Here is a 24,747-nt window from a genome sequence, read left to right as displayed (position 1 = left end):
TACTGTGGGAGCCAGTAGCAAAAGTTTTGCTAAAGTCAAAGTACTGTATATCCACCAACTTCCCCATAATCTGAACTGCCTTCCAAAATCTGAAACTCAAAAGGTGTGGAGCATGCCTTCAGGAGTCTTAAAAGAGCAACACTCTGATGTGGCAACTACAGAACCAAATCCATCAAAAAGACAAACAAACTTCTGCTGGGTGTATGTGACTCAGATGACAACAATGAACGTGTGTGAATCTGCACTGCTTTGGACTGTTACCAGCATGAAGCTATGTCTTCTGAAATGGTGGTTGAATCATAAAGGGATATACGAAACTTTAGAGCATCTGGCATGCAAATATCTTGGCAAGCCAACTATAACAGTGCCATGTGAATACTTCTTCTCACCTTCAGGAGACACTGTAAACAAGAAGTGGTAACATTATCTCCAGCAAATGTAAACTGACTTTTTGGCTGAACAATTAGCTGAACAAAAAGTAGGACTGAGCGGCCTTGTAGACTCCAAAGCAGCGGTTCCCAACACAGCTGCTATAAAACCAGGCAGCCGGCGAAGACCCACATGAAGCTATCTGCCTTCTGCAAAGGTGAGAGAGCATGGGTTGGGGTGGGGGAAGGGATAGGAAGAGGAGGAGGGGTTAGATGGGGGTCTGAAGGTGCCTGGCTCAGGTGACCGGGATGGGGTAAGACACCAAGGCTGGTGGTGCCTGGCTTTGTGGGAGGGGAGACGCTCAAGCGGGCGGACAGCTTGTGGGACTTGGGCGGCTCCAGTATCGCTGGGCTCAGGCGGCTTGGGCTGGCGGCTGGCCCCTGCAACGCGGGCTTCGGCAGCGGGTGGGCGAGTGGCTGGTCCCAGCAGTGTGGGGCTTGGGCTGGCAAGCGGCTGGCTGGCCCTAGCAGCGTGGGGTTTGGGCAGCTTGGGCGGGTGGGTGAGCAGCTGGCCCTGGCGGCATGGGGCTCAGGTGGCTGGCTGCAGTTCTGTCAGCACAGGTCTCGGGTGCGCAGGTGGCTGGCACAGGCTCAGTCAGCTGCACCAACCACCCGCAAAGGGCCAAGAAAAACTATTTGTTTGTATGTTTAATTTTAAATAACATTTTTACATGAGGCTTTTGTGTTGAAGTTATGAATTGAATTTTTTGCTAAGAGGGGGGTTGGATGGTGGTAAAGAAGAGGTGGGGGATGTGAGGGTTTCTCAAAAAGTCAAAAGAGGGGCGTGATGCCGAAGTGTCGGGAACCACTGGGCTAAGCCATTGCCTGTATTTGGCACCATGTGGCCCGGCCTGCTCAACATGGCGGCTTCGGCAGAGCACGGAATACCGGAAGTGCCCTTCTCAACAGGGCCGAGGTGGCTGAGGAGCGCGCCGGCAGGCGACGACCCTCCCAACATGGCGACCGGAGTGGGCTGCAGCCGATATCCTTCTCAACATGGCGGCACCGGCGGCCACTGTCTGCTGCATCGGGAGGACCGCTCTCTGCGCCGCGTTGGGGAACGATCGTGAAGCCTCTGCGCAACGAGAGCGGCGGGCAGGCCCGTTCCCGCACGGCCGGCTCCTCTTCCCCGGTCCGGTGGCACGGCCGGCACCCTGCCCCCGCCACGCCCCGCGCGCTGCCCTGGCAACATGGCGGCCGGGTGCTCCGGAAGTGTTTGAGGGCGGGGCGGAACGAGCTGGAAACATGGCTTGGAGCTGCTGGGCCCGGCTGTGCTGCCGAGAGGCGCTGGGCGGCTGCCGCTCCCGCGGGCCCAGGTACGGGGTCTGTGACGGACCGGGAACGCGCCCCGTAGCTGGGCGAGGCCCCGCCGCCTTGCGGGCTGCCACCAGCCCCCAGGCTCCGTCGGGGGGCCGTGTGAGGGGCGCGCCGACACCCGGAGTAGCGGCACGCTGTGGGGCCGCGCGCGCCCCTGGCTAGGGCGGGCTGAGTCATCCCGCGGGAGGCCTGCAGGGCTCTAATGGGGCAGTGCTTAGAGCCAGCCAGGCAGTTCCCCGCCCCTCCCACGCGCCACTGGGGCGCCCCAGCCACCATAGCTGACCCCAAGGACTCTTCCTTGAGGGCTCGCTCAGCTCTCCCGGGCGGGCGGAAAGCTTTACCCTACCTGCTCCCCTGCGATCGGCTGTGGGGCCTACTGCGTGGTGCCCGTGCGGAGCCCTAGATATGCCCTAGCTCACCGCCAGGGCCAGCTGATGAGTCTGCTGCTAAGCCCTGACTCCCTGGCTCTGCCCCATTCCCTTCAACATGCGGCGCTTCTCAGCATCCTTCCCACCCGATGCTCAGCTCCTGTTCTCTGTGATGGTCCAGCTTAGTAGGCCGGTCCCAGTCTCCTTGCCGGTGTAGTTCCACACGTTGGTCCCAGTTCCAGTGCCTGTCTCATTTGGCGCATCAGTCTTGTTCTTGGTGCCTGTCTCCTGCAGCGTCCCGGTCCCGCTCAGAAACATCAGTTGCTCTCCCAGCACCAGTCTCATCCAGCATTCTGATCCTGTTCTCCTAATTCTCGGTGCTGGTCCCACTCGATTCACTGTTCTCTCTCTTGCCACACCAGTGTCATCAGCATTTACAGTCCTGGCTTGGCTCAGCTTGCCGCCACCCTCCTTCAGTGGGTCCTGCTGGTTTGGCTTTGCCATGGCCTTCCTATTCGGTTTCACTTTGCTCCTTCCAGGAGGTCTCAGTCCTTTTTGACTGCTCAACCCCATGGACCATCATCTGCCCAGTGTCACAGGGACTCCCCAGTGGCAGTTTTGGACACCCTGAGTGTATCACCAGGCACAGTGTATTGTGCCCTCTTTGCAGCTTCAGTTACTCCCTTGGTATCTGAGACCACCGTTAGTTGTCTGCAGCTGGACCCTCAACCTGCCTTGAATTTCGTCGAGGGTAGGTTCCTTGTACCCTGCCTCCTGAACAACCTGGGGACATGCAGCAGATGGCACCCCTCAATGGCTGTCTCCAGCTCCTCTCCTTGTCAGGCAGTGGCAGACACTTCTGTCTCGGGTATTCCTCCAGCGAGCTTCGGAGACCTCAGGACCTTTTCTAGCCTCAACCTTCCCATAGAAGAGATTGCTGAGTAGGATGACCCCATGGCAGACATCAACTTTGGAGGGTCCTTCAAGTGTTGCTCTTCCCTTCAACTAATCCATCCTGTCCTCTGTAATCACCATTTGGCCCACTCCTGCGGCTATTCTGCCCACCACTTAGGGTATGGACATGGTCATCATGGTGCTGCAACATGTGTCCAATGCAATTCATTGATGGCTAGAACCCTGGAACTTGCTGGTCTGTGTTCCCCTTCATGGCCCCCAGCCTACCATGTCTCTAGTAACAGACGTGTTTGCTTTGTGCTGGGAATCCCATCTAGGGTGCCTCACCACTTGGGCAATATAGTCTGCAGAGTTCTCTCCACATCAGTGTGCGCAAGCTTTGGGGTGTTCACCTTGCATGTCTCACCTTCCTACCCAAATTCCACAGCCACTATGTCTCAGTCCTAATGGACAACACAACAGTCATGTATTACATCAACCATTGTGGGTGCATGCTCCTCCTCCTTACGCTCTGGGCATCATATCGCCTGGGGGTCCAGAACTGGTCAGCGGACTATCTCAATCACTGTTTCCTTGCTTGCAAGTGGTTATTTTTCACGAATGTCCCCCACTCTGTCTTCCAAAAGTTGGGCTTCCCCCAGCTGGACCTCTTTTTATCCCAAAGCACTCTCACTTGTCATAATATCTGCTTCTTCTGGGGCCTGAGCCCCAGCTCTTTAGCAGATTCAGTGAGACTAGAGGCTGCCTTGTGCCTTTTCTTCTGCTCCTTCTCATGCACAAGGTGCTCCTCAAGATGCACAGGGGCATGGTGAATGTTATCCTGCTAGCTCCAGCTTGGGCTCATCAGCATTGGTATCCCACGCTGATGGAGCTCTTGGTGCTTTCTCCTCTTCCACTTCCCCGCTTCCAGACCTAATAGTGCAAGACCACAGTCGTCATCACCGCCTGGGCTTTCTCTCCCTTCGTCTCTCAGTGTGGTGGCTTCATGAATAAACCTCTTTGAACACTTGTGCTCAGAAAAAGTGTGTCACATCCTTCTTTGCAGCTGTAAGCCATCCACAAGGCAGTTTTACTTGGCTAAGTGAACGTGTTTCTCCTGCTGATGTCATCAGCATGACCTCATGCCTCAGTTCACCTCTGGCCAACTGGTGTTGGTTTACCTTTCTTCTCGGAAGCAACAAGATCTTGCCTCTTCTTCATTCAAGGTCCACCTGCCGGCTGTCTCAGCCTTCCATCCAGGGGAGGGCAGGCGTTCTGTTTTCGCAGTCTCGTGGTTGAGCACTTTCTCGAGGGCATGGACCACCTACTGTCTGGCCGGTTTCTGCCTAGGACCTTAACTGGGTCCTCTGGGTGCTCCTGGGTCCCCCCTTAAGAGCCCTTGGCCATGTTTTACCTCCTCTACCTCTCTTGTGGCCTTCCTGGTGGCTATCACCTCTGTCAGGAGGGTATCTGAGCTCTGGGACCTCACGTTGGAACCTCCATACCTGGTTTTCCATAAGGACAAAGTTCAATTCCACCCTCACTCAGCTTTCCTTCCAAAAGTGGGCTCCGGTATTTATATTGGCTAGGACATTTTCCTTTCTGTTTTCTATCCTAAACTTTATAGCTCCCTGCAGGAGCAGATACTGCACTCTCTCGATGGCTGTGTCTACACGTGCCCCAAACTTCGAAATGGCCATGCAAATGGCCATTTCGAAGTTTACTAATGAAGCGCTGAAATGCATATTCAGCGCTTCATTAGCATGCGGGCGGCAGCCGCGCTTCGAAATTGACGCTCCTTGCTGCTGCGCGTCGCGTCCAGACGGGGCTCCTTTTCGAAAGGATGCCGCCTACTTCGAAGTCCCCTTATTCCCATGAGCTCATTGGAATAAGGGGACTTCGAAGTAGGCGGCGTCCTTTCGAAAAGGAGCCCCATGTGGACGCGCCACGCGGCGGCAAGGAGCGTCAATTTCGAAGCGCGGCTGCCGCCCGCATGCTAATGAAGCGCTGAATATGCATTTCAGCGCTTCATTAGTAAACTTCGAAATGGCCATTTGCATGGCCATTTTGAAGTTTGGGGCACGTGTAGACATAGCCGATGTGTGACAGGCACTTGCCTTCTACATCAACAAAACCTGGCCCTTCTGTAAGACTTCACGGCTCTTTGTGGCCGTATGTGATCATATGAAATGGCTTCCAGTTTCATAGCAGCGCATCTTTTCCTGGATTACATTCTGTGTATTAACTTACTACGACCTTACTAAGGTTATCCCCCGCCTGTTACAGTGCATTCTACACGATCTCAAGCTTTTTCTGCTGTCGTCTTAGCTCATGTTCCTCTGCAGGAAATCTGTCAAGCTGCAATGTGATTCTCTGTATGCTCTTTCATGTCACATTATGCTGTCGTGCAACAGTCTGGATGGGACTCAGCACTTGGGGCTGCTGTCCTTGAGTCAGACATGTTGACTCCAACTGCTTCTCCTGGCTATAGCTTGTGAATCACCTAACTTGAGTAGATATGAGCAAGTACTCCGAGAAATAAAAATGGTTACTCGCTTTTGTAACTGTTATTCTTCAAGATGTGTTGCTCATGTATATTCAATACCCATCCTCCTTCCCCACTGTCAGAGTAGTTGGCAAGGAGTTGAGAGGCAGTTGGGTTGGCAGGGTCATATGTAGGGCTCCATACCAGCGCCACTCCAGGGGGCTTCATAGCCCCACCCTATAGGTAACATCTTAGGGTAAAACTTTCAAACACTTGTGTATGTGACATGCATGTGCCTAACTTGAATCAATATGAGCAGCCATGTTTTGCACAGGAAGTAACAGAAAAATAACTTGATCGTTCCCAGGCCTGACACTTAAACTGCTGCCGAGCAGCTCCTCAGTCCTCGACCACGACCTGTTTGGGTTGGTTTCATAATGCTATAAAGAACAGGTAAAGTTGTACCAGGATGCCAGCACTTCTCATGCTGATACCATGATTATAGAGTTTTCCTATCCTTGTGCAAGCTGGCATGGACACAAGACAGACAAACACAAGATAATTAGCTTTCCCATTCTGGGAAGGGCAGAGTAAATCCCTGAAGCAAGGAAATTCTGTATCATAGAATCATAGAACACTAGGACCGGAAGGGGCCTCGAGAGGCCATCGAGTCCAGTCCCCTGCCCCCACGGCAGGACCGACCACTATCTACACCATCCCTGATAGACATCTATCTACTCTGTTCTTAAATATCTCCAGCAAGGGAGATTCCACAACCTCCCTTGGCAACTTATTCCAGTACTTGACCACCCTGACAGTTAGGAACTTTTTCCTAATGTCCAACCTAAACTTCCCTTGCTGCAGTTTAAGTCCATTGCCTCTTGTTCTCTCCTCAGAGGCCAGGAAGAACAAGTTTTCTCCCTCCTCCTTATGACACCCTTTAAGATATCTGAAAACCGCTATCATGTCCCCCCTCAATCTTCTTTTTTTCAAGCTAGGAGGAGAGCCCATCTTTTTACAGCTGTGTAAAGAAGTGAGTTGATCCATCCCTATATCCTGAGAATTGCTCCTTCTCTCTGCTCCCATTCATGAAGTTTGCATAATATCTAGATAATCAGATGATCTGAGTTTAGAGGTAGCATTTAGACTGAGCCAATATTGACTTTGTATATGACACACATTTCTTCTTCTTTTCCTAGATTTACTTTATATGCACAGCAGAGACATGGATTCAAAAGAATGCCACAAAAGACTGAACCAGGAAAACAACACCAAAAAAGTCGCTCCAAACTACATAAAAGCAGCTTGTCTCCCCCAGTAGAGGAAACAATCCATTATACTACATCCCCTTCTCTGAAGCGTCTTGTGAAGCCATTCTTTTTTACAATTGGGGTAATTGTTTGTTCCAGCATGTCACATATATTAGAAATAGCATTGCTGTGGAGTTGTTTGTGCAGGCAACTGCAATAGAATTTCTGCATGAAAAGCAAATTTATTCCATTAAAAATAATCCTGTTTAATCACAGAAGCTTATTACATGAGGCTGTACGCCTGTCACCATCAAGGTACCTTTTATTTTTTAAAAGTTTTCTCACAGCATGCTTTTTTCTGTTTTAATTCACTATCTTCGATGGGTTTGGATTTCTTCCAGGAGGCATATTACCAAATTGTTACCCCATTAGTCCGGGAGTGCCTGCTTAAATAGTGCTGTATTTTTTGTAATCTGTGCCTGTCTTGGTTGTCCGTCCTAAAGGAGCTGCCTTTTACAGGAAGAGAATATTTTTGAATGTATTTCCCATACATATACTCTACAGCTAGTTTCTTATTGATTCCTAAGTATTTTTGTACTTCTGTCTTTCCGGAATAAGGTTCAAAGATCAGCTTGAAGTTAAATAAGTTGCTAGCTATTTGCATATACTCTACAGCCTTTGTAAATTATCCTTGAAGGTCAGAGTCTCTTCCCTGGTGCAACCCAATCAGTGTCCCATCCTCTGGGGCCTGTTTCCCTTCTCCCTCCAAACAGAAAGAAAGGGAATTAAGACTTCTCCTAGCAAGTAGAAAGGAGCGGAGGATATAGCACACTGACCTGAAATTTTACAACAGGAGTCTCAATTTTTGTAGCACAGTACTGTTTAATACTGACACAAACTGGAAGCTAACTAGTAATCTGAAATTCCTTTCAAAATAACCCTAAGAGAAGGCTCTTATTAAATAATGTGTAATACAATCAACATTGCTCTATAATTCAGTGAGAAACCTCCTTTTTTGAATGTTTTTAATATGTGTAAGTGCACGAATACCATAAGCTATATTTTTTTACCCAAAATTGTAGATGGATTTGTCTTCCATATTAGACTTTGGTTTTGAATGCATCTGTTACATAGTTTACAGGCTGTGCATTTGGATCAGCTGCTATTTGGCAATATGAATACCTGAAATCCCGGCTTCAGAACTATTTTGATGAAGCTCGAGCAGATTGGATGGATAGGTTACGACCTCAGAAAAAAGGAGACTTCAGAAAGCAGGTATGTAAAACATAAGTATCTTGTGAATTTCAATGTACTCAATGTGACTATGGGACTCCAATAACAAATATTGCGTAGCTGTGTCTACACTAGGAAGTATTGTCGACAGAAGGGGCCTTCTGTTGACATAACTCAGGAAGCGTCTGCACACACAAAGCGTTCTTTCGACAGGCTGGGTCCACACTAGAGAGTTTTGTCGACTGAAGGGGCCTTCTGTCAACATAGCTCTCGGAGCGTCTACACATTGAAAGCATTCTGTCAACAAATTCTTGACAGTATTATCCCTCTAAAAATTGAGGCATAACAATCTGTTGACAGAGTACCGTCAGCAGAAGTGCTGTGTAGACACTTCTGCCAACAGAGAGGGCTTCCGGTTCACCGGCAGCCCTGTATGAAGACCTGCCATTCCATGTTTTGTCACCAGAAGGCAGTCCATTCTGGCAGTTCCCTGTTGACAGAGCAAGCTGTGTGTAGCAGCAATCTGTTGACAGGTTCTGTGTAGAGTTCTCTGACAGTTACGTCTGTCAACAGATGCTTCTGTGTAGATGTAGCCCATATGAATAGGCGCTTAATGGTTTACAGAATATGATGTAATGTATTTCAGAAATGTAACCTTAGAAGACCACCATGTGGTCAATGCTATCAACCAAACACAATCAGGCTTGTATACTGTTGCCTTTTGTGTTGGTTAAGTGCAGTAATAATTTTCTTTTACTGTATAATATCAAATTCTTTGCACTTTAACAACTTTTCTTAGTTCTGTGTAGCAAAAATGACAGCGGTCTATATAATGGGATAGTCTGTCCCTTTAAGGGTGAGGAGCTCGGAGCCAGGCAGCCCACCCTGTTCCTTATCAGACCCAACTGGCAACAGGTCAGCTGATTTCTTTATAAATGGCTAGGGGATCTGCAAGAAGGACGTTGGCTCCCTTGGCTGGCTGTGGAGTAGGTGGGGAAAGATGCACGACGAATAGCTTCTGGTCCCCAGCAAATGACTTTGATCAGGGTAATAACTGTGTGTGTTATTCCGAGTTTGTATTAAGAATGAAACTGGATTGTAAAGGAAGGGCCTGAACAGGATATTTCACTGGAAGAGGAGATTTCAAAAATACATTAACAGAAAATACAACTTTTCACAAAATTCATTTTCAATCTAGTGAATATTAGGAACTTATTTTCACTCAATCCTTCTGTTAAAAAGAATTTGATTTTATTTATGTGTAAACTTTCAGATAGTTCTGAGATCCTGGCTATTTTAGGAGGCCAGTGAATATTACTTATTATCTTTCAGATTAACAAGTGGTGGAATAGCCTGAGTGAGGATCAGCGGACTATGACAGGTTTGTGTTAGCTTACAAGTATTAGACATTCACAGGAAGAGAAATATGGCAAACAGGTACAGTATGTCACCATAGATGGCTTTTATACCATGCTTAACTATTGTTAGAAACAAAGCAAGTGATGTATGTACAGATATTTTCATTCCCCCATCTGCCTTTGGTACCCATTCCTTTTCTCAGGACATATTTCTTATATGTTAAATTGAAATTTCCACTCCCTTGATTGGAATATTGTGCAGTGTTAGAATCTTCCTTATGCGCGTGCTCTCGCGCTCTCTCTCTCTCTGTCTGTATATAATGTATAAGTTCAGTAAAAACTAGGCATGAGGTATCTTTAGAAACAGCATAATAAAAAATTTCTGTAACCTTGCCAGAGCTTGAAAGTGGTACCATTACAAAGCATGTTGGATATTCCCATCCTTCCCATTAACAGCTTTCTCATGAGACGTAGATTTATGGGGTACTACAATACTGAGTAAAGTGGCCATGTATGTCTGTTTTGCTTTTGATTGACATATACTTTGTCGTCAGTTTTATGCATCATAATCAGAAACACTGGAAACGTAATTTCTCTCAGTAAAGTGTTACAGCATAAACTCACTGCTTCTTCTTAATCTTACAACTACATGCACACTGTTGCAAACAGGAGGTAGCTATCTTGTGTATCTGAGTTTATGTGATACACAGATATTTATATTTAACAGGAGATTACATAAAGACTGCTTCATAGAGAATAACTGAAATTCCATTAATAGACGGCTCCCGTAAATATCTATTTAGATGAAAGAGAAAGTGATGAGGGAGGTTAAATGCCATAAAATAGGCATAACTTGCTCTGTGTGCTGTATGTAAAAAAAATTTCCTGAGTACCTGAGCAGATTTTATTAATCATATTAGAATCTAAATAATGTGTTCTCATTTATCATAAAATATATATTTATTGAGGAAAAAGTAAGTCTTTTAAGGACAAAATATTTAAATTTGATTTAACCACTTTCTACCTTACGTAAAGAACTGGTTGATAGCCTAAAATTAAATTGCATTTAAGTCTCGAATGCCTAGGGTAATCGTAGCGACATTAAAGAATTCCACCTAAATAGAAGGTGCAATCGGCTGGTTGTGTACAATATTCTGGATTACTCTTAACAGCCAAGCTAAGCATTTTTTATGTCTAAACAAAGTGGTATCGATACTGTATGTGAAAAAATTAGGTAGAATATTAACCATGGTGATTAAACGAAATTCAATTCAGTATTTCTAGCATGGTTTCTGTGGTAATTCTGAATATATGTTTAATAATTGTATTCAAGGCCCTACTTAAATTATGAGACGATGGTCAAAAGTTTGTGTCTGAGTTGCAAATTAGTCAAGGATAATTGTGGAAAACTAATAATGGACCATATTATTTGTAACGTAATAAAGGACATTGATATTCTTCTGTTATTTTCCGCTGTTCACAGCTGCCCAGCGCTTCTACTGTAAAAATTGAGATGGAAATCTAATACTGCATTATTTGCAGTTTCCACAGTATTGCTAGTGAAGTAGGGCTTTACTACTTTAAATTGGTATACATTTTTACTACTTTAATTGGTATACATTGACATGTTTCAAACATATTGACCTGCCATGTTGCACCAAAACAAAGGTAGAATTTTTTTTCAAAATTTTCTTGCCAAGATCTGTAATTTTGTATTGTTGAGCACTGAGATTTTTGGTTAATAAGAAAGCACCATAGTATACAAGAGTTTTCTTATAGCTAAAAGCAGCTGAAAGAAAGTAGGTTATACAGATTCTAAATAGAGAATTTCAGATATAACTATCCTTAAAAAATACTTGTGTAATTTAAATTCAACAGGAGTCTTTCAAATAAGTCATGAAAATAGGGACTCTAGATTTTCTCAAGGAAAGAAATGAGCTCCCCTTCCCCAGGAATTCCAGATTAGAAGAGAATCCATTCATATCTTTAAAAACAGCTTTATATGCTTTATGGAGCCACAGCCATATTTTAATTTGGTTTTAGGAGTCTGCAAAGTACTTGGAAACATGCAAGGATGTAAACTTTCATCAGTGTGCTCATCATTTACATTCCTACCTAAATTAGACTGTGATCAGAATTACTTAGTAAGTAAACAAGTTGTAAATTACAAAGTCAAATATGTAGTTAGTGCGGATTTCTTGGAAGTGATTGATTGGACAGTGTATTTGTGTTTCTTTTGTGCAACACTAGTTTAGATTCAAAATTTGGCTTCTGTTAAAGAGTTTTCACTGTGTAAAGATTTCTGAATTCCAGTTCATTTTTCCATTTGTTGTATGGGAGTAACAGATTTGAAACATGGATATTGTTGTAAATGTGGTTCTGAAATTCTGAAACTTTCCTACCATGTGCTTTTTACTTGAATGCTAGATATACTTTGTCTTCAAACTGGATTTTGTCGTCTTAGGTATCATAGCTGCAAATGTCTTTGTATTTTGTTTGTGGAGAATCCCTTCTATGCAACGGACAATGTTTACTTACTTCACATCTAACCCAGCCTCTAGTAAGTGTGTAGCAATTATGTATGTGCAAATTTTAGGTGGGTGAGAGACTACACGGCAGTATGGCAAAGTTTTTCAGATGAAGCTGCAAGTAAATTATGCTAGCCATCCCAAACAATTTTGCCCAACTGAACAGGCAGACCTTGGGAGGGATAAATTATAAATAACACATTTATGGAAACTTACAATTTCTTCTCCAAAAATAGCTTTTCTAGAGATCATAATGTCCAGATTTTAAGGGTCACTATCTTCAAGTTGCCATGCTGAACAACAAACGGCTCATGTCTTTGCAAAGGTGAATTTCCTGAAGTGGAATGAAGTCATAGCCCTGGTGTGATTATTATGCTTCCTGCTCTTTTGGGAGGAAGCAAACCATTTGTATTGTTCTCTATAAAGCTGTTTTGAAGTTTTTTTGTTTTTTTTTATTTTTGAACATTAATATTTCCTGCTGATAAGAACTAGTGGCCTGAGTGCAGAGGAGATGATCAGCACTGCACCTCCAGAATATTGTGCATTTGCTTAGTATTAAATAATATTAATTGTATGCTCACAGGTGAGTTTGAGGGTGTTCAAACAAGTCATTATCCACAGAGGCTGGCCTTTTCTTCAGATGAAGGAGAATCTCAGCTTTCATTCATTATAAAATAGCCTTGAAAATATTGACTGATAAAAACTAAGCAGTAGGGTCTAAAGGCTTAGGCAGTTGGGGTCCATTTCCAAAATAGAAAGAAGGATGTGGAAGACACATGAGAGAAGAAACTCTTCTTGTACTTCTCATCCCCTCACTCCTGTAGAAGTAGAACCCAAATATTTGTGCTGGAATTTTGAAAGTGGAAGAGAATAGGCAACTAACTGAACTGCAGTGAGTTGGACTCCCAGTTGACTTAGGCTTCTCTGAAACTTTCAGTCTTCGAACCAGAGATTGGTTTCTATTTGTTTACCTTTACAACTGCAATGAAAGGACTAGAAAAATTTTAAATGAGAACGAAGATATTCATTTATATCTAAGCATAAGCACTAATAATTGGACAAAACCTTCATAATTAAGAAAAGTGACTTTCTCGCTATCTCTGTAAAGACTGGAATGGAAGCTTTTGAAAAATCCATATAATTTCCTCCACAAGGAAATGTATAATGTACTTTTACATGGATTACAAATGTCTCAGAATATGTTGTGTGGTTCACCAGTCATTCTCAATCTGATGTTCATTACACTTTTCACAGCTTATGTATTTAAAGCTTATTAAAATATTTGAGTCTGATGATGATGTTTTCTCTTGCTTATACTGTAAGTGCTTATGCACACCAGTGATACTAACATTTTCTGTATTTATCCTTTCCTGTAGGAGTCCTTTGCTCTCCTATGCTGCTATCTACTTTTAGTCATTTCTCTTTCGTCCACATGGCTGTAAATATGTGTGCGCTCTGGAGTTTTTCTTCAAGTATAATGTCTCTTTTGGGACGTGAGCAGTTCGTAGCCCTGTATCTCTCTGCAGGTAATTTTTCAAAAAGACTTTAAAGAAATGTCCTGACCATATACATGCAGGTAGGAAGTGAGGAAAAACTAATATATGTTTTTCTGTCTGCAGACACTGATTCTTCATTCTCATAGACTGTTGTACACAAACTACAGTGCTTATTTTGATTATTTGTATTGCCATAGTATCCGTGAGCCCTGAATATGGATCAGGACTCCATTGGGCAATGCACTGAACAAAGAACAATATAATTGTCTTTGCCCAAAGAACTACTGCAGAATAGAACACTGATCACTTTGGAGCATTTGGCTTTATGTGTTCGAAGTACAAGCTCCACGTTTAATTCATGCTTCATTACTGAACTGTGTATTTTTAATACTCCTATCGCATCCCTGAGATGACTGACAAAAACTATAACTGTTTCTAGTCTCCATGTCTATCTCAGAAAATTACTGTGCAAGATAATTCATGCAAACTTTCAGACGTTTTAGTGCTTCTGCTCCTCAGTTATACTCCTGGCATGTTTTCTAATTGTATTTTCTTCTTTTTTAGGTGTTATCTCCACTTTTGTCAGTTATGTCAGTAAAGTGGTTACTAGAACATTTGAACCGTCACTTGGAGCTGTGAGTAGCTTGTGTTTTAAAATACCCAAATCCCATTGCATTACTAAAAAGTCGAAAGCACCGTGTTCCACAGCTTGTTTAGAAATCAGGGATGTGTTGACTTGGGAAGGCAGGCAGAGTTTCTCAGCATTGAGAGTGAACAAACAGTCATTCCTGTACCAGAATGGGGTTATTTTTCTGAGCCTTTGGCACCAGATGTTACTAAATGCTAATGGGTTGTAAATTAATGCTTAGCAGTAGGACCATTTGTAAGAGAAGTTGTAGAAAGGAATTCATTAGTTTATAAATGTTACATGCAACTGTAATGCATAATTATTCTCTACTTACTGAAAATTATGTGCTTTTTGAAGAGCTCATATGATCAGGGATACTTGCAGATATTAACAAATGGTGCTGGTGAAATGTCTCCCAACAACTTGCTTCCCAAAAATAGAAAACTTTTGCTTGAGCATGGTCAATCAGTTGACAGGAGTGCTGTGTTCATTTTCTCTTCTGCTTCAGTTTTTCTAAACGAAAATACTTGCTATCAAACGTTGGTAAGTTTTAATGTATTCAACTTTCAGTAAGGTAAAAGTGAATTTACTGCTGGGTTAAGATTTAAGTTTTTTGAAGGTTTTATTCCTGTAATGATTTGGCTTTAAAAATGGTTTTGTTTTTCAAATGGTGGTAGGAACTTGTTAAACTACTATATCCCCAGCTGATTGTACATTGAATTTTAGTTAATGCCATCCACATACTGTTCAACTAACCTGCAAATTGTTTGTATTTGCTACAGAGTAAATTTCTCATTGATCAGATGTTCATATGTAGCACACAAAATTGCATACAGGTTGAGGTTCCTGTCCCTTCATATGCTTGTAAGAGCCTATGGGCTTGTGATGTTAGAGCAGGGGTTTTGCTTGGGTTATCTTTAAACTGAGCAGTGGCTTTCACTTTAGCCGCAACTGTATGTCAGCATTGTTGCATGTATACTTCTGAAGTTCATTGGGATGAGAGGCACTATATTAATATTGATTATTTATTATTGTTGCAAATGGCATGGGTTTCAGAAAAGGTTACAACTTGTTCACTTATTTTTTAGAGGTCAACCAGTGAGGGTGTAGGAAGCAATTTGTTCAACTTTTTATACATCCAGGTTTCAAATTAGAGCAATGATTTCTTGATTTATATCTATAGTAAATTTACCTTACTGCTTTGTGCTCTGGGACTTGTTATTAGGGCTACCTTGGGAAGGAAAAACAACAAGCAAAACAGGTCCACATGCAGCAAGATATTTTTCCCTGTTTAATAGCTCACTTTCATGTATTTTAATGTATTTTCAGTCAGGAGCAATAATGGCTGTCCTTGCAGTAATATGTACGAAGATTCCAGAAGCAAAGCTATCCATCATACTTTTTCCACTGTTCACGTTTACGGCAGGAAGTGTAAGTGTCTTTGAGTATGTGAAGAAATCGTATACATGAAGTATTTTTCATTCCCTACACCCCAACAGTGTCTGCATGTCTCATTTTGATCTGAATACATGCCCTATGTTTGTTTGTTTTTATTTGAAGTCGTGGGGCCTGATTCATGTTTGTTCTGAACTTTGTATAGTCTTTACACCAAGGCAAAGTGGGCATACAGGATCACCATTATCATTTGGTCGAGTTCTGCACTGACTCTTCTGTTATAAATGGCTAAACAAGGTGCAGAGCAATAAAGAATTGAACCTCTTATTTTCAGTTGCTTGTCTCTTTCTCTCTTGTGTTGTAGAACTTAACTTCTGGATTCCACCCTGCAGATCTGTTTCAAACCAAATTATTAAAGCTACGGGAAATGTGGGGTGGAGAAAGGCAACTGGATCCCAATGTGAAAATGCAACAAAATTGTGTACAAGCACTTTGGGAACATATTATTAATCAGAAGTGTGCCATAGAATGTGTGGGTGTGGTTGTTAGGGGTAAACTTGAAGTCCTAGTTAGTTATTTCAGGCAACTTTGAATGCATTGTGTGGGGAAAAAAGTAGTTCAGGGATGAGGAAGAAAGAGAGGTGGTCTGCAAAGTAACCTTTACAGGCAGATTTGAGAATTTAATTTTCCAGAAAAATATAATTCTGATAGGGTGTTTACAGCTAACAGGTCAACCAATAAGCCTCATCCATTTAGGGTTATGGCACCTTCTCCCATTTAATTGGTTAAACTTAACATTAATCAGTTAACTAATTAAACAGGCATTTACATCCCTAATTTCTGATTACATTGCTGCGGATGTTTCTCTCCTGCTTTGGATGCTTCTTGCCTCTGTGGTACATTTTTATGCAGATCTGTATTATGTTTACACCAACCCTTCAGTTGTCTCTTTTCTGAAACATGTTACTTGAGGACACATTTAGACATAACCTGAGGCACTAAAGCCACTAGTTTCTTTAATGAGTTCTTCTAGCGTCCAGTTTACCATCCTTTCGGTGGCTCTAAAACAGTGTAAAAACACGTGGGTTATTTCACTGTAAACCTTGGATTAGTTTAATCTCTTGTACTGCCTCCACCAAAAACCATTTAGCTACATTTTGAAACTTAATGTACACCTAAAACCCAATTATTTGTAGTTTTAAAGTTAAAAAAAAATTAATAAAAATAACTCCGTCATAAAATTTAGCTATCCATTATCTGCAGTGTTGTATGTAGCCATGTTGGTTTCAGAATATTAGGGAGACATGGTGGATGAGGTAATATCTTATTGGACTAACTCTTTTTGGTGAAGGAGATAGGCTTTTACCTCAATCCCTCTCTCTTTAATTACTTTGTCCCTTCCCCACCCCCAAAATCTAACGATTATAGTCCAAAAGTGAGAGTGTAAATCTGTGTATTAGAATCGAAGGCAATTAGCTTAATGCTGAGTAAGTATAATTAGGTGCTGATTATTCTAGTTAATACCATGGTAAATATGACATGTTCTGTTGTCCCATTTTACTTCTCGTGTATAACCCAATAAACATGCACACTCGTTTAAGTCGTAAGGCTGATAGTTAACATGCATCCGCTCACAGATGACATATTAGTTTCGGTACTTCTGCTTATACAGTAGTACTTAACCATTCTAGAATACCCTGATTTTCTGTTCTTAAATAGGTCTCAGATTTCATCAAGCATGGGTACTAGTAGTAGATACTCATTGGATGGGAAGTTGAGGATGCAGTCCCAGACCTTCCCTTTAAAGTGTTGTGTAATTCTTTCAAGTACAAGATCTTTTTGAGGGATAAGGCAAAACACCATATTGATTGTTAGTATATGATTATATGCATATAATAAACAATACCCATGCATATTATCTCTCTTACACACACACACCCTGGCCAGTGAGTTACGTGTGGGGGAATGAGGAGCCGGGCTTCTGTCACTCCGAACTAATGCTCTGATGCTGATGAGACCCAATCCTCTAGTTTTTCACCCATCATTTTATGCGTTTCAGTCCATAGCTCTTGTCCTGTCCCAGGACAGTGTATGACCGTTAGTCATCAGTTAACAGCAAATAGAACTTTGATCTTTTCTTGATGGGGGCTTTTGTGTCTCTTTCTTAGGTGGGTTCTTTCGCAGGACTCACTTGCACTGGTCTTCAGATGTCAAGGCAGTGCTGACAGTGGGTCGTCCAGTCAGGCTGGCTTTGGGGACTGACCCTAATGCGCACATCCCCACATTCATGCTTCCAAGTGAAATTACAGATTTACACCTAAGTTCAGAGTCAAGGCAGTACAGAGTTTTTAAAATGGTGTTTGAGTTAAAATATGAAAGAAAGTTAAAATAACAGATTCTTGAAAGTAATTCTTAACAGGCTGCTAACAAATTAGTTCTAAATTGGTCACAATTCATGAGGTTACCTAATGTTATACTGGTGGCTATAATTCATTAATTCATCTTTTATCCCTACAGGAGCCAGAGGGGAACATACCCACATGACTGGGCAGGGATGGGGGAAGAGTATTTGGGAACACAGACATACAAATCTAGAATGCTACTGCAAAGAATGATTGTGAATTATATCAGAGGAGTAGCTGAGTTAGTCTGGATCTTTAAAAACAGCAAGAAGTCCCGTGGCACCTCATAGACTAAGATATTTTGGAGCATAAGCTTTGGTTGGCAAAGACCTGCTTCGTCAGATGTACAAGTGGGGGGCGGTTCCAGAGGAGAGTTTAAAGAGGGAGTCTTGGTCGAGTGGAGGGCCAGAGCTGACAAGGTCTGTTCAGTCACGGAAGATGTGGCCCATTATCAGCAGTTAATGTGGAGTTGTGAACATCAAGAGAGATGAAATCAAGTCACTTCAGTGAGAGAGGACGTGGCGCATTATCAGTAGCTAATGTGTAGGTGTGAACATCAAGAATGGAGAAACTGCTTTTGTAATTGGCCAACCATTCCCAGTTTCTGTTGTATGGAACTGATGTGCAAATGAGATTCTTGCTGCACTTCCTTAATTGGTATTCCTTTTACCTCCTTTTCTGGGTTGATGTTGCAATAAAGCTGGTACTATTTAAAATGTAATATATTTACTTTTAGGTCTGTACAGTATTTTAAATAATGTATATTTACAATCACATTCTTAGCCGCTCTTATTCTGTGGCTAAAGTTAGAAGTAGACTTCATGAATCTTGTCTGGTTAGAGAACAGCAGAACTAGGTTTGGAGCATGCCAAGAGAAATCTTTACCTAGTAGGAACTGTTGTATGCCATGGGGAATGTTTCCATAATTTCAGTATTTGCTTAATGGGAAATGATGATGTGTTCCTACTGCTGGGTATTAGAGACCACTGCTGGGTCTTCTCACACAATCTTTGTTCATTTTTAGGCCTTAAAAGCCATAATTGCAATTGATACTGCAGGGCTTGTTCTGGGTTGGAAAGTTTTTGACCATGCAGCACATCTTGGAGGAGTTCTGTTTGGAATGTAAGTTTGTTGTTCCCTATTACCTTTGTCAATTACACACAAACAATTCTGTATTAGAAAAAGAGAAACTATTTTAAACCTTCCACTGCGTTAGTCCAGTGAAGGACAGATGGACTAATGAAAACATGTTTTCACCTGCCTAACTCAGTAAAGCGTCCCATGTTTCAGTGTACAGTAAACTTTCATATTCAGCCTTCTGTTGTAATCCAGAACTCTCAAATAACTGGCAATTTAACCATAAGTAAATTTTAATTGTTTTCTATAAGTACAGTACAGTGAAAGTAAATACAAATAAATACAGTATAAGCCTACAGTGTACAATACTACTCTTATTGGTACATAAAGTGCTAGGCATACATCTCCTTATATGATGCCTTCAAAGGTTATCCGTAAGTGAGTTGAAACACTAGAGCTGCGTCTACACGTGCACGCTACTTCGAAGTAGCGGCAGTAACTTCGAAATAGCGCCCGTCACGTCTACACGTGTTGGGCGCTATTTCGAAGTTGAAATCGACGTTAGGCGGCGAGACGTCGAAGTCGCTAACCCCATGAGGGGATGGGAATAGCGCCCTACTTCGACGTTCAACATCGAAGTAGGGACGTGTAGACGATCCGCGTCCCGCAACATCGAAATAGCGGGGTCCTCCATGGCGGCCATCAGCTGGGGGGTTGAGAGATACTCTCTCTCCAGCCCTTGCGGGGCTCTGTGGTCACCGTGGGCAGCAGCCCTTAGCCCAGGGCTTCTGGCTGCTGCTGCTGCAGCTGGGGGTCCGTGCTGCATATACAGGGTCTGCAACTAGTTGTTGGCTCTGTGTATCTTGCACTGTTTAATGAAAGTGTGTCTGGGAGGGGCCCTTTAAGGGAGCGACTTGCTGTTGAGTCCGCCCCGTGACCCTGTCTGCAGCTGTGCCTGGCTCCCTTATTTCGATGTGTGCTACTTTGGCGTGTAGACGTTCCCTCGCTGCGCCTATTTCGATGTTGGGCTGAGCAACGTCGAAGTTGAACATCGACGTTGCCAGCCCTGGAGGACGTGTAGACGTTATTCATCGAAATAGCCTATTTCGATGTCGCAACATCGAAATAAGCTATTTCGAAGTTGGGTGCACGTGTAGACGTAGCCTAGAAAATGTAGGAAACAATGTAGGAAATCATTATCTTTTTCTCTGCTATAATTGAGTATGGGATTGTCTAACTGGGGCTTGTGTCTTTGGCTTGCTCAAATGGGCCCCAGTCAGTCTAATACTAGTCCTACATGGCAGACTCCTGACACTGGTTTGTGGAGACCCCATTGAGAACCACTGGTCAAACTAACACGCTTAATAGTATGAAACTTATTATACTTAAAGTGATACTTAGTATTGCTATTCAAGAGCATGAAGAATTCAATGAAAATCCCAAAAGTTTGGCCAGCAGGTTATGTATATAAATATAGTAATCCCTCGATTTACATGGAGGTTGCATCCTAGGCAACCTCTGCATAAATTGAATTTTGCATAAATTGGGGGATGGCTGAGGGAATGGGCAGCTGGGAGATGTGGAGGAGGGGACTGCCATGTGGCCCATGGCTTCTCCCACCTGTGGGGCAACTGCACCACAAGCAGCTGCCTGCATGCCAGGCTCCCCAGCTGGGAGAAACCACACCCCAAGCAGCTGTGTGCCTGCCGGGCTCTCTCGGGGAGGGGGGGACTAAAGGGGGTAGGGGTGATTTTGATTTGCACTTCATTTGCATCAATGAGAGGGAGGTGCAAATCGAAATCCATGCTTCTCAAGGGTTTACTGTAGCTCATCAAAACATCTAAAAAGTCCTGTAGAAACATGTAAATTATCCTCGGCACCTCCCGCTTGACTCTTAGCACTGTGAACAGAACAGTTGTTCTTTTTATCTGACAAGAAATTCATACAATGTAAAAGAATTAGTGAATGCTTTCATCTTGCCCTCCAAATTCCATTTCACTTTCTCTTTACTGTTTGTTGGACTCCTTAACATTGGCAAAGTCTGAGCTGCCGCATTTGCCTCATCACCTTTTCTCTTAAATCACTAAAGCATTTGTTGCTAACATGTCATTTTGATTTATCTATATTAGCTTTCATTATACTGCAGCTTTTTTTAAACATCATGAACAGATGTCTGATATTACTCAGGGAAGGGAGAAAATTTAGGCAATCTGAGAAAAGGTTACCTCAGAAGCACATGTACACCAATCCATTCCCTTTCTCCTTTGTTGTCTCTGCCATACGGACCCATTCTTTAGACTTGTAAATAACCAGTTCAGTCACTTCGTTATTGAAGATCTAGGTTTATATTCTAATTAGGTCACGGGTGAAATGAGCATTATGAACATAAACTGTTGTAGAAAACTGTCCATTCCACAGTGCCGACTACATGATTTGGTGTAACTGACAATCTGATTAACAGGAGCTGAGGGCGGATACAAAACTATTTTAAGTCAGAACTGAGGGTGGGTCTACACTAGGCATTAAAGTAAACTGTAGATACACTATTCTAGCTACTAGAACAACAACAAGTCTTGTGGCACCTTATAGACTAACAGATATTTTGGAGAATAAGCTTTCGTGGGGAAAGACCCGCTTCATCAGCCCCGCCCCCACTCATGCATCTGGTGAAGCGGGTCTTTGCCCACAAAAGCTTATTCTCCAAAATATCTGTTAGTCTGTAAGGTGCCACAAGACTTCTTGTTGTTCTCGAAGCTACAGACTAACACGGCTACCTCTCTGATACTTATTCTAGCTACTGCAATTGCATAACTAAAATCAACTTATCTACAATTGATTTACCCTGCTGTCCTCACAGAGTGAGGTCACCAGGAAAAGATCTCCTGTTGAGCACCTTTACTCATGATAGTGAGGAGGACAGGGGTCTACTGCCAGCCTCAGTTCGATTTTTGTGTGTCCCTTTTATGCGTGCAAAACTGAACCCCAGAAGAACCTGACCAGGTTGATCTTCTGTGTAGTGAAGATTTATCCTTAGGCCCATTAGTAAGAACTGTGGGGGACAACATTTTGCCTGGCTTCATCTAGCACAGTTGGGTTCTCGCTACCATAATCTCTAACCTGCCCATAACCTTCTGCTAATCCCTGGTGCTGATGTTTAAGTGTCTGCGTGTCACAAACATTACTTCCAATGTATTACTTCTGCACCCATCCAGTTTGTGGAGCCAGTTTGCTTCAAATGAAGTGACTCTGGTCAAATTTTTTCTGAACTTACTTGCATATCAGGAAATACCTCTGCAGCAATAAGACTGGAATTCATTTATGTACGCAACATACGCTATAATATTCTTTTGAGTAATATTTGGTGCAAATTTTTTGGCAATTTTTTCTACAGGAGATAGAAATTTGAGGTGCTAACTACTGTTCAGCTGCATGGGGACAGAGGGAAATATAGAACTATGCGAGTTATTAGGAATAAATGGAATCAGAAAGCTTACCTGAAGTTGTCAATATTTTCTTCTGAAAGCTTGTCAGACTTCTTTTCAGAACTTATCCTCTTTATTCCTATTACAGATTCTTCTGGGTTATCCCTTCTAATATGCTGTTTAACAGATATTCCAGTTATCATCCTTCGGGTTGTGTCTACACTGGCACAAAACTTCGATATGACGTGCAAATTGAAGATTACTAATGAGGTGCTGAAATGCATATTCAGTGCCTGATTAGCATGCCACCGGCTGTGGCTCTTCAAAATTGCTGCTTTTCACTCCCACGCGCCTCGTCCAGAGAGGGGTCCTTTTTGAAAGGACCCCACCAACTCCGAAATCCCCTTATTCCTATCAGCTCATAGGAATAAGGGGATTTCGAAGTTAGCGGGGTCCTTTCGAAAAGGCCCCCCTGGACAAGCCACACGGGAGTGAAAAGCAGCAATTTTGAAGATCCGTGGCTGGTGGCATGCTAACGAGGCACTGAATATGCATTTCAGCACCTCATTAGTAATCTTCGATTTGTCCATTTGCATGGCCATTTTGAAGTTTTGTGCCAGTGTAGACACGGCCTTGGTGTTCTATCTCCTTCTTGGCTTTAGCTTTGCATGACGTAATTTCATTTAAAGATCTGTTTTTGTTTTTAGGTGGTATGTAACTTATGGCCATGAACTCATATGGAAGAAAAGAGAAGTGCTGGTGAAGGCTTGGCATGAAATGAGGTCTAAGAGCCGAGGAAAAGGAGGTGGAGAATCTCGCTGATTTCTGATTTCAGAGCCTACTTCTGCAGAATATGGTGTGCAACTTGAAAACATGAAAGTGAATTGGTTCTAGAATTATTTTTTGCAGCTCCGTTGAAAATCTCTTAGGATGTGTTGTTTCTAATGTAAGCTACACTTGCAAATATATGCAGTTTGGTAGAGAATGAAATGACACTGTTCAAACAATAAAGTTTATATGTGATCGGTTTATGAAGTAAAGATGTGCTTCCCGTTAAATAACTTGACAAGAAAAAAAACATTTTCAATTTAGTGTCTGGAAGCTGAACCAGGCACATTCAAATAAGAAATTAAACATGGATTTTTGTTTAATAGTGATGGTGATTAACCATTGAAACAAACTACCAAAGGATGATAGTGCCACCCTCTCTTGATATCTTCAGTCAAGACCTTTTTTGAATACGCTTTTGCAAATAAGGTATTAGACTTAGTTACAGGAATAGGTGATTGCAATGTAATGGCCTGTCTTATAAGAGCGGTCAGAGCAGATGATTTAATGGTCCCTTCTGACCATAAATTTTATGACTCTGAGAAATACAGGAGCATTGACACTTAGCAAAACTACATAATAATGTTAAGAGTCTGGCTTAAGCTTTGATGGCAGACTCTTGTTCAATGTATTCTAGCTGTTGGTTCTTTCTACTTCCAAGACATGATCAACTCATGGATTTATAATTTGTCACGGGAGGATTTATTTGTCCCGTTGCATGCTATTAGCTAAATGTCCCGTGTCATGTGTGGATATTTTTGCCATGAGTTATCACAGGAGACATTCCACCTTCAACATTTCTCTCCCCAATGAACTGCATTTTTTGAAATCTTCCCAGTCCTATAGTTTCACTTAAAATTATATTGAGGCCTTGAAAATAGTATATGGCTCTAAGCGTGCCAGTGGAGGCTGAGGATGAGAACAGTAAGTAGTAGCAGCAACTTCTGTTTGTTTTTCTCATGACAGGCACTCTTTGACAACTGGAAATAACTGTAAAAATTTGAGATTGACATGGGGTGGACCACAAGAATGAAAATTGTTCCTATTGTGTAAATACTGTACAGAAGTCTGGTGAGGGAGGGCAGGGTTGTTTTGCAAATGCCTAATCTGGGCCCCGACCCTGTAAGTGTAGCCATGCCAGGCACATCCCTGCCAGGAGCCCTAATTGCAGTGGGGCACAAAGGTTTGCCTGGAAGAAGTAATTTGCAGGATCAAGGCCCTAATAAACCAGTTACCCTTCTTTGCTTGATGGGTTACACCGGGATGAGAATGTTTTTGATTACAATAAGTAAAAATAAAATGTAAACTTTTTACTTTTGTAATGAGGCATTGTAGAAAATACATGTAATGTCTGCTTTTCCTATTGGCAAACTAAAGCTGATGCAAATACCAAATGTATTAAAAGATAGATCATGAAACAAATATCATCTCCTTACCAACGTATGCTGCTTAAACTCAGTTACAGTCTTTGTCACTTGGTGTTATAAAACAGGTGTTTATATTGTGATACAAAATACATTGATGGATTTGAATGCTGCAGTAAGGAAATCTAAAGTTGCCATTTGCCATGAGTGTCATTTTCTGATTTTATATTACATAATAAATAAATACCCCTTATTTTGGAACATCGTGGCCACA

The 24,747-nt window shown here is 42.6% G+C and overlaps 1 protein-coding gene across 2 annotated transcripts; it reads left to right on the top strand.

The window, feature by feature from the left end:
• The first annotated feature begins 1,627 nt into the window (after positions 1–1,627).
• PARL (presenilin associated rhomboid like) lies at positions 1,628–24,747 on the top strand. Of its 2 annotated transcripts, XM_075004146.1 has the most exons (10): positions 1,628–1,744; positions 6,692–6,884; positions 7,877–8,017; positions 9,308–9,356; positions 11,798–11,893; positions 13,238–13,387; positions 13,922–13,992; positions 15,315–15,416; positions 18,807–18,904; positions 22,989–24,747. In XM_075004146.1, the coding sequence occupies exons 1-10, from the start codon at positions 1,674–1,676 to the stop codon at positions 23,101–23,103; spliced, it is 1,086 nt and encodes a 361-aa protein (XP_074860247.1). In that variant the 5' UTR covers positions 1,628–1,673; the 3' UTR covers positions 23,104–24,747. The 2 variants fall into 2 exon arrangements, with proteins under 2 accessions (XP_074860247.1, XP_074860248.1); XM_075004147.1 differs by lacking the exon at positions 11,798–11,893.

Source organism: Carettochelys insculpta, chromosome 10 (assembly GCF_033958435.1).
Source record: "Carettochelys insculpta isolate YL-2023 chromosome 10, ASM3395843v1, whole genome shotgun sequence".
NCBI classification, from domain to species: domain Eukaryota; kingdom Metazoa; phylum Chordata; order Testudines; family Carettochelyidae; genus Carettochelys; species Carettochelys insculpta.
This window is presented reverse-complemented; position numbering and strand designations above follow the sequence as displayed.

What these genes read in the sequence shown, in the direction of transcription:
- PARL (XM_075004146.1), top strand. Translation starts at nt 1,674, where the DNA reads ATGGCTTGGAGCTGCTGGGCCCGGCTGTGCTGCCGAGAGGCGCTGGGC. An exon ending in CATTCTTTTTTACAATTGGG is followed by an intron (nt 6,885 to 7,876) that starts GTAATTGTTTGT and finishes TCTGTTACATAG; the next exon opens with TTTACAGGCTGTGCATTTGG. An exon ending in TTGAACCGTCACTTGGAGCT is followed by an intron (nt 13,993 to 15,314) that starts GTGAGTAGCTTG and finishes ATGTATTTTCAG; the next exon opens with TCAGGAGCAATAATGGCTGT.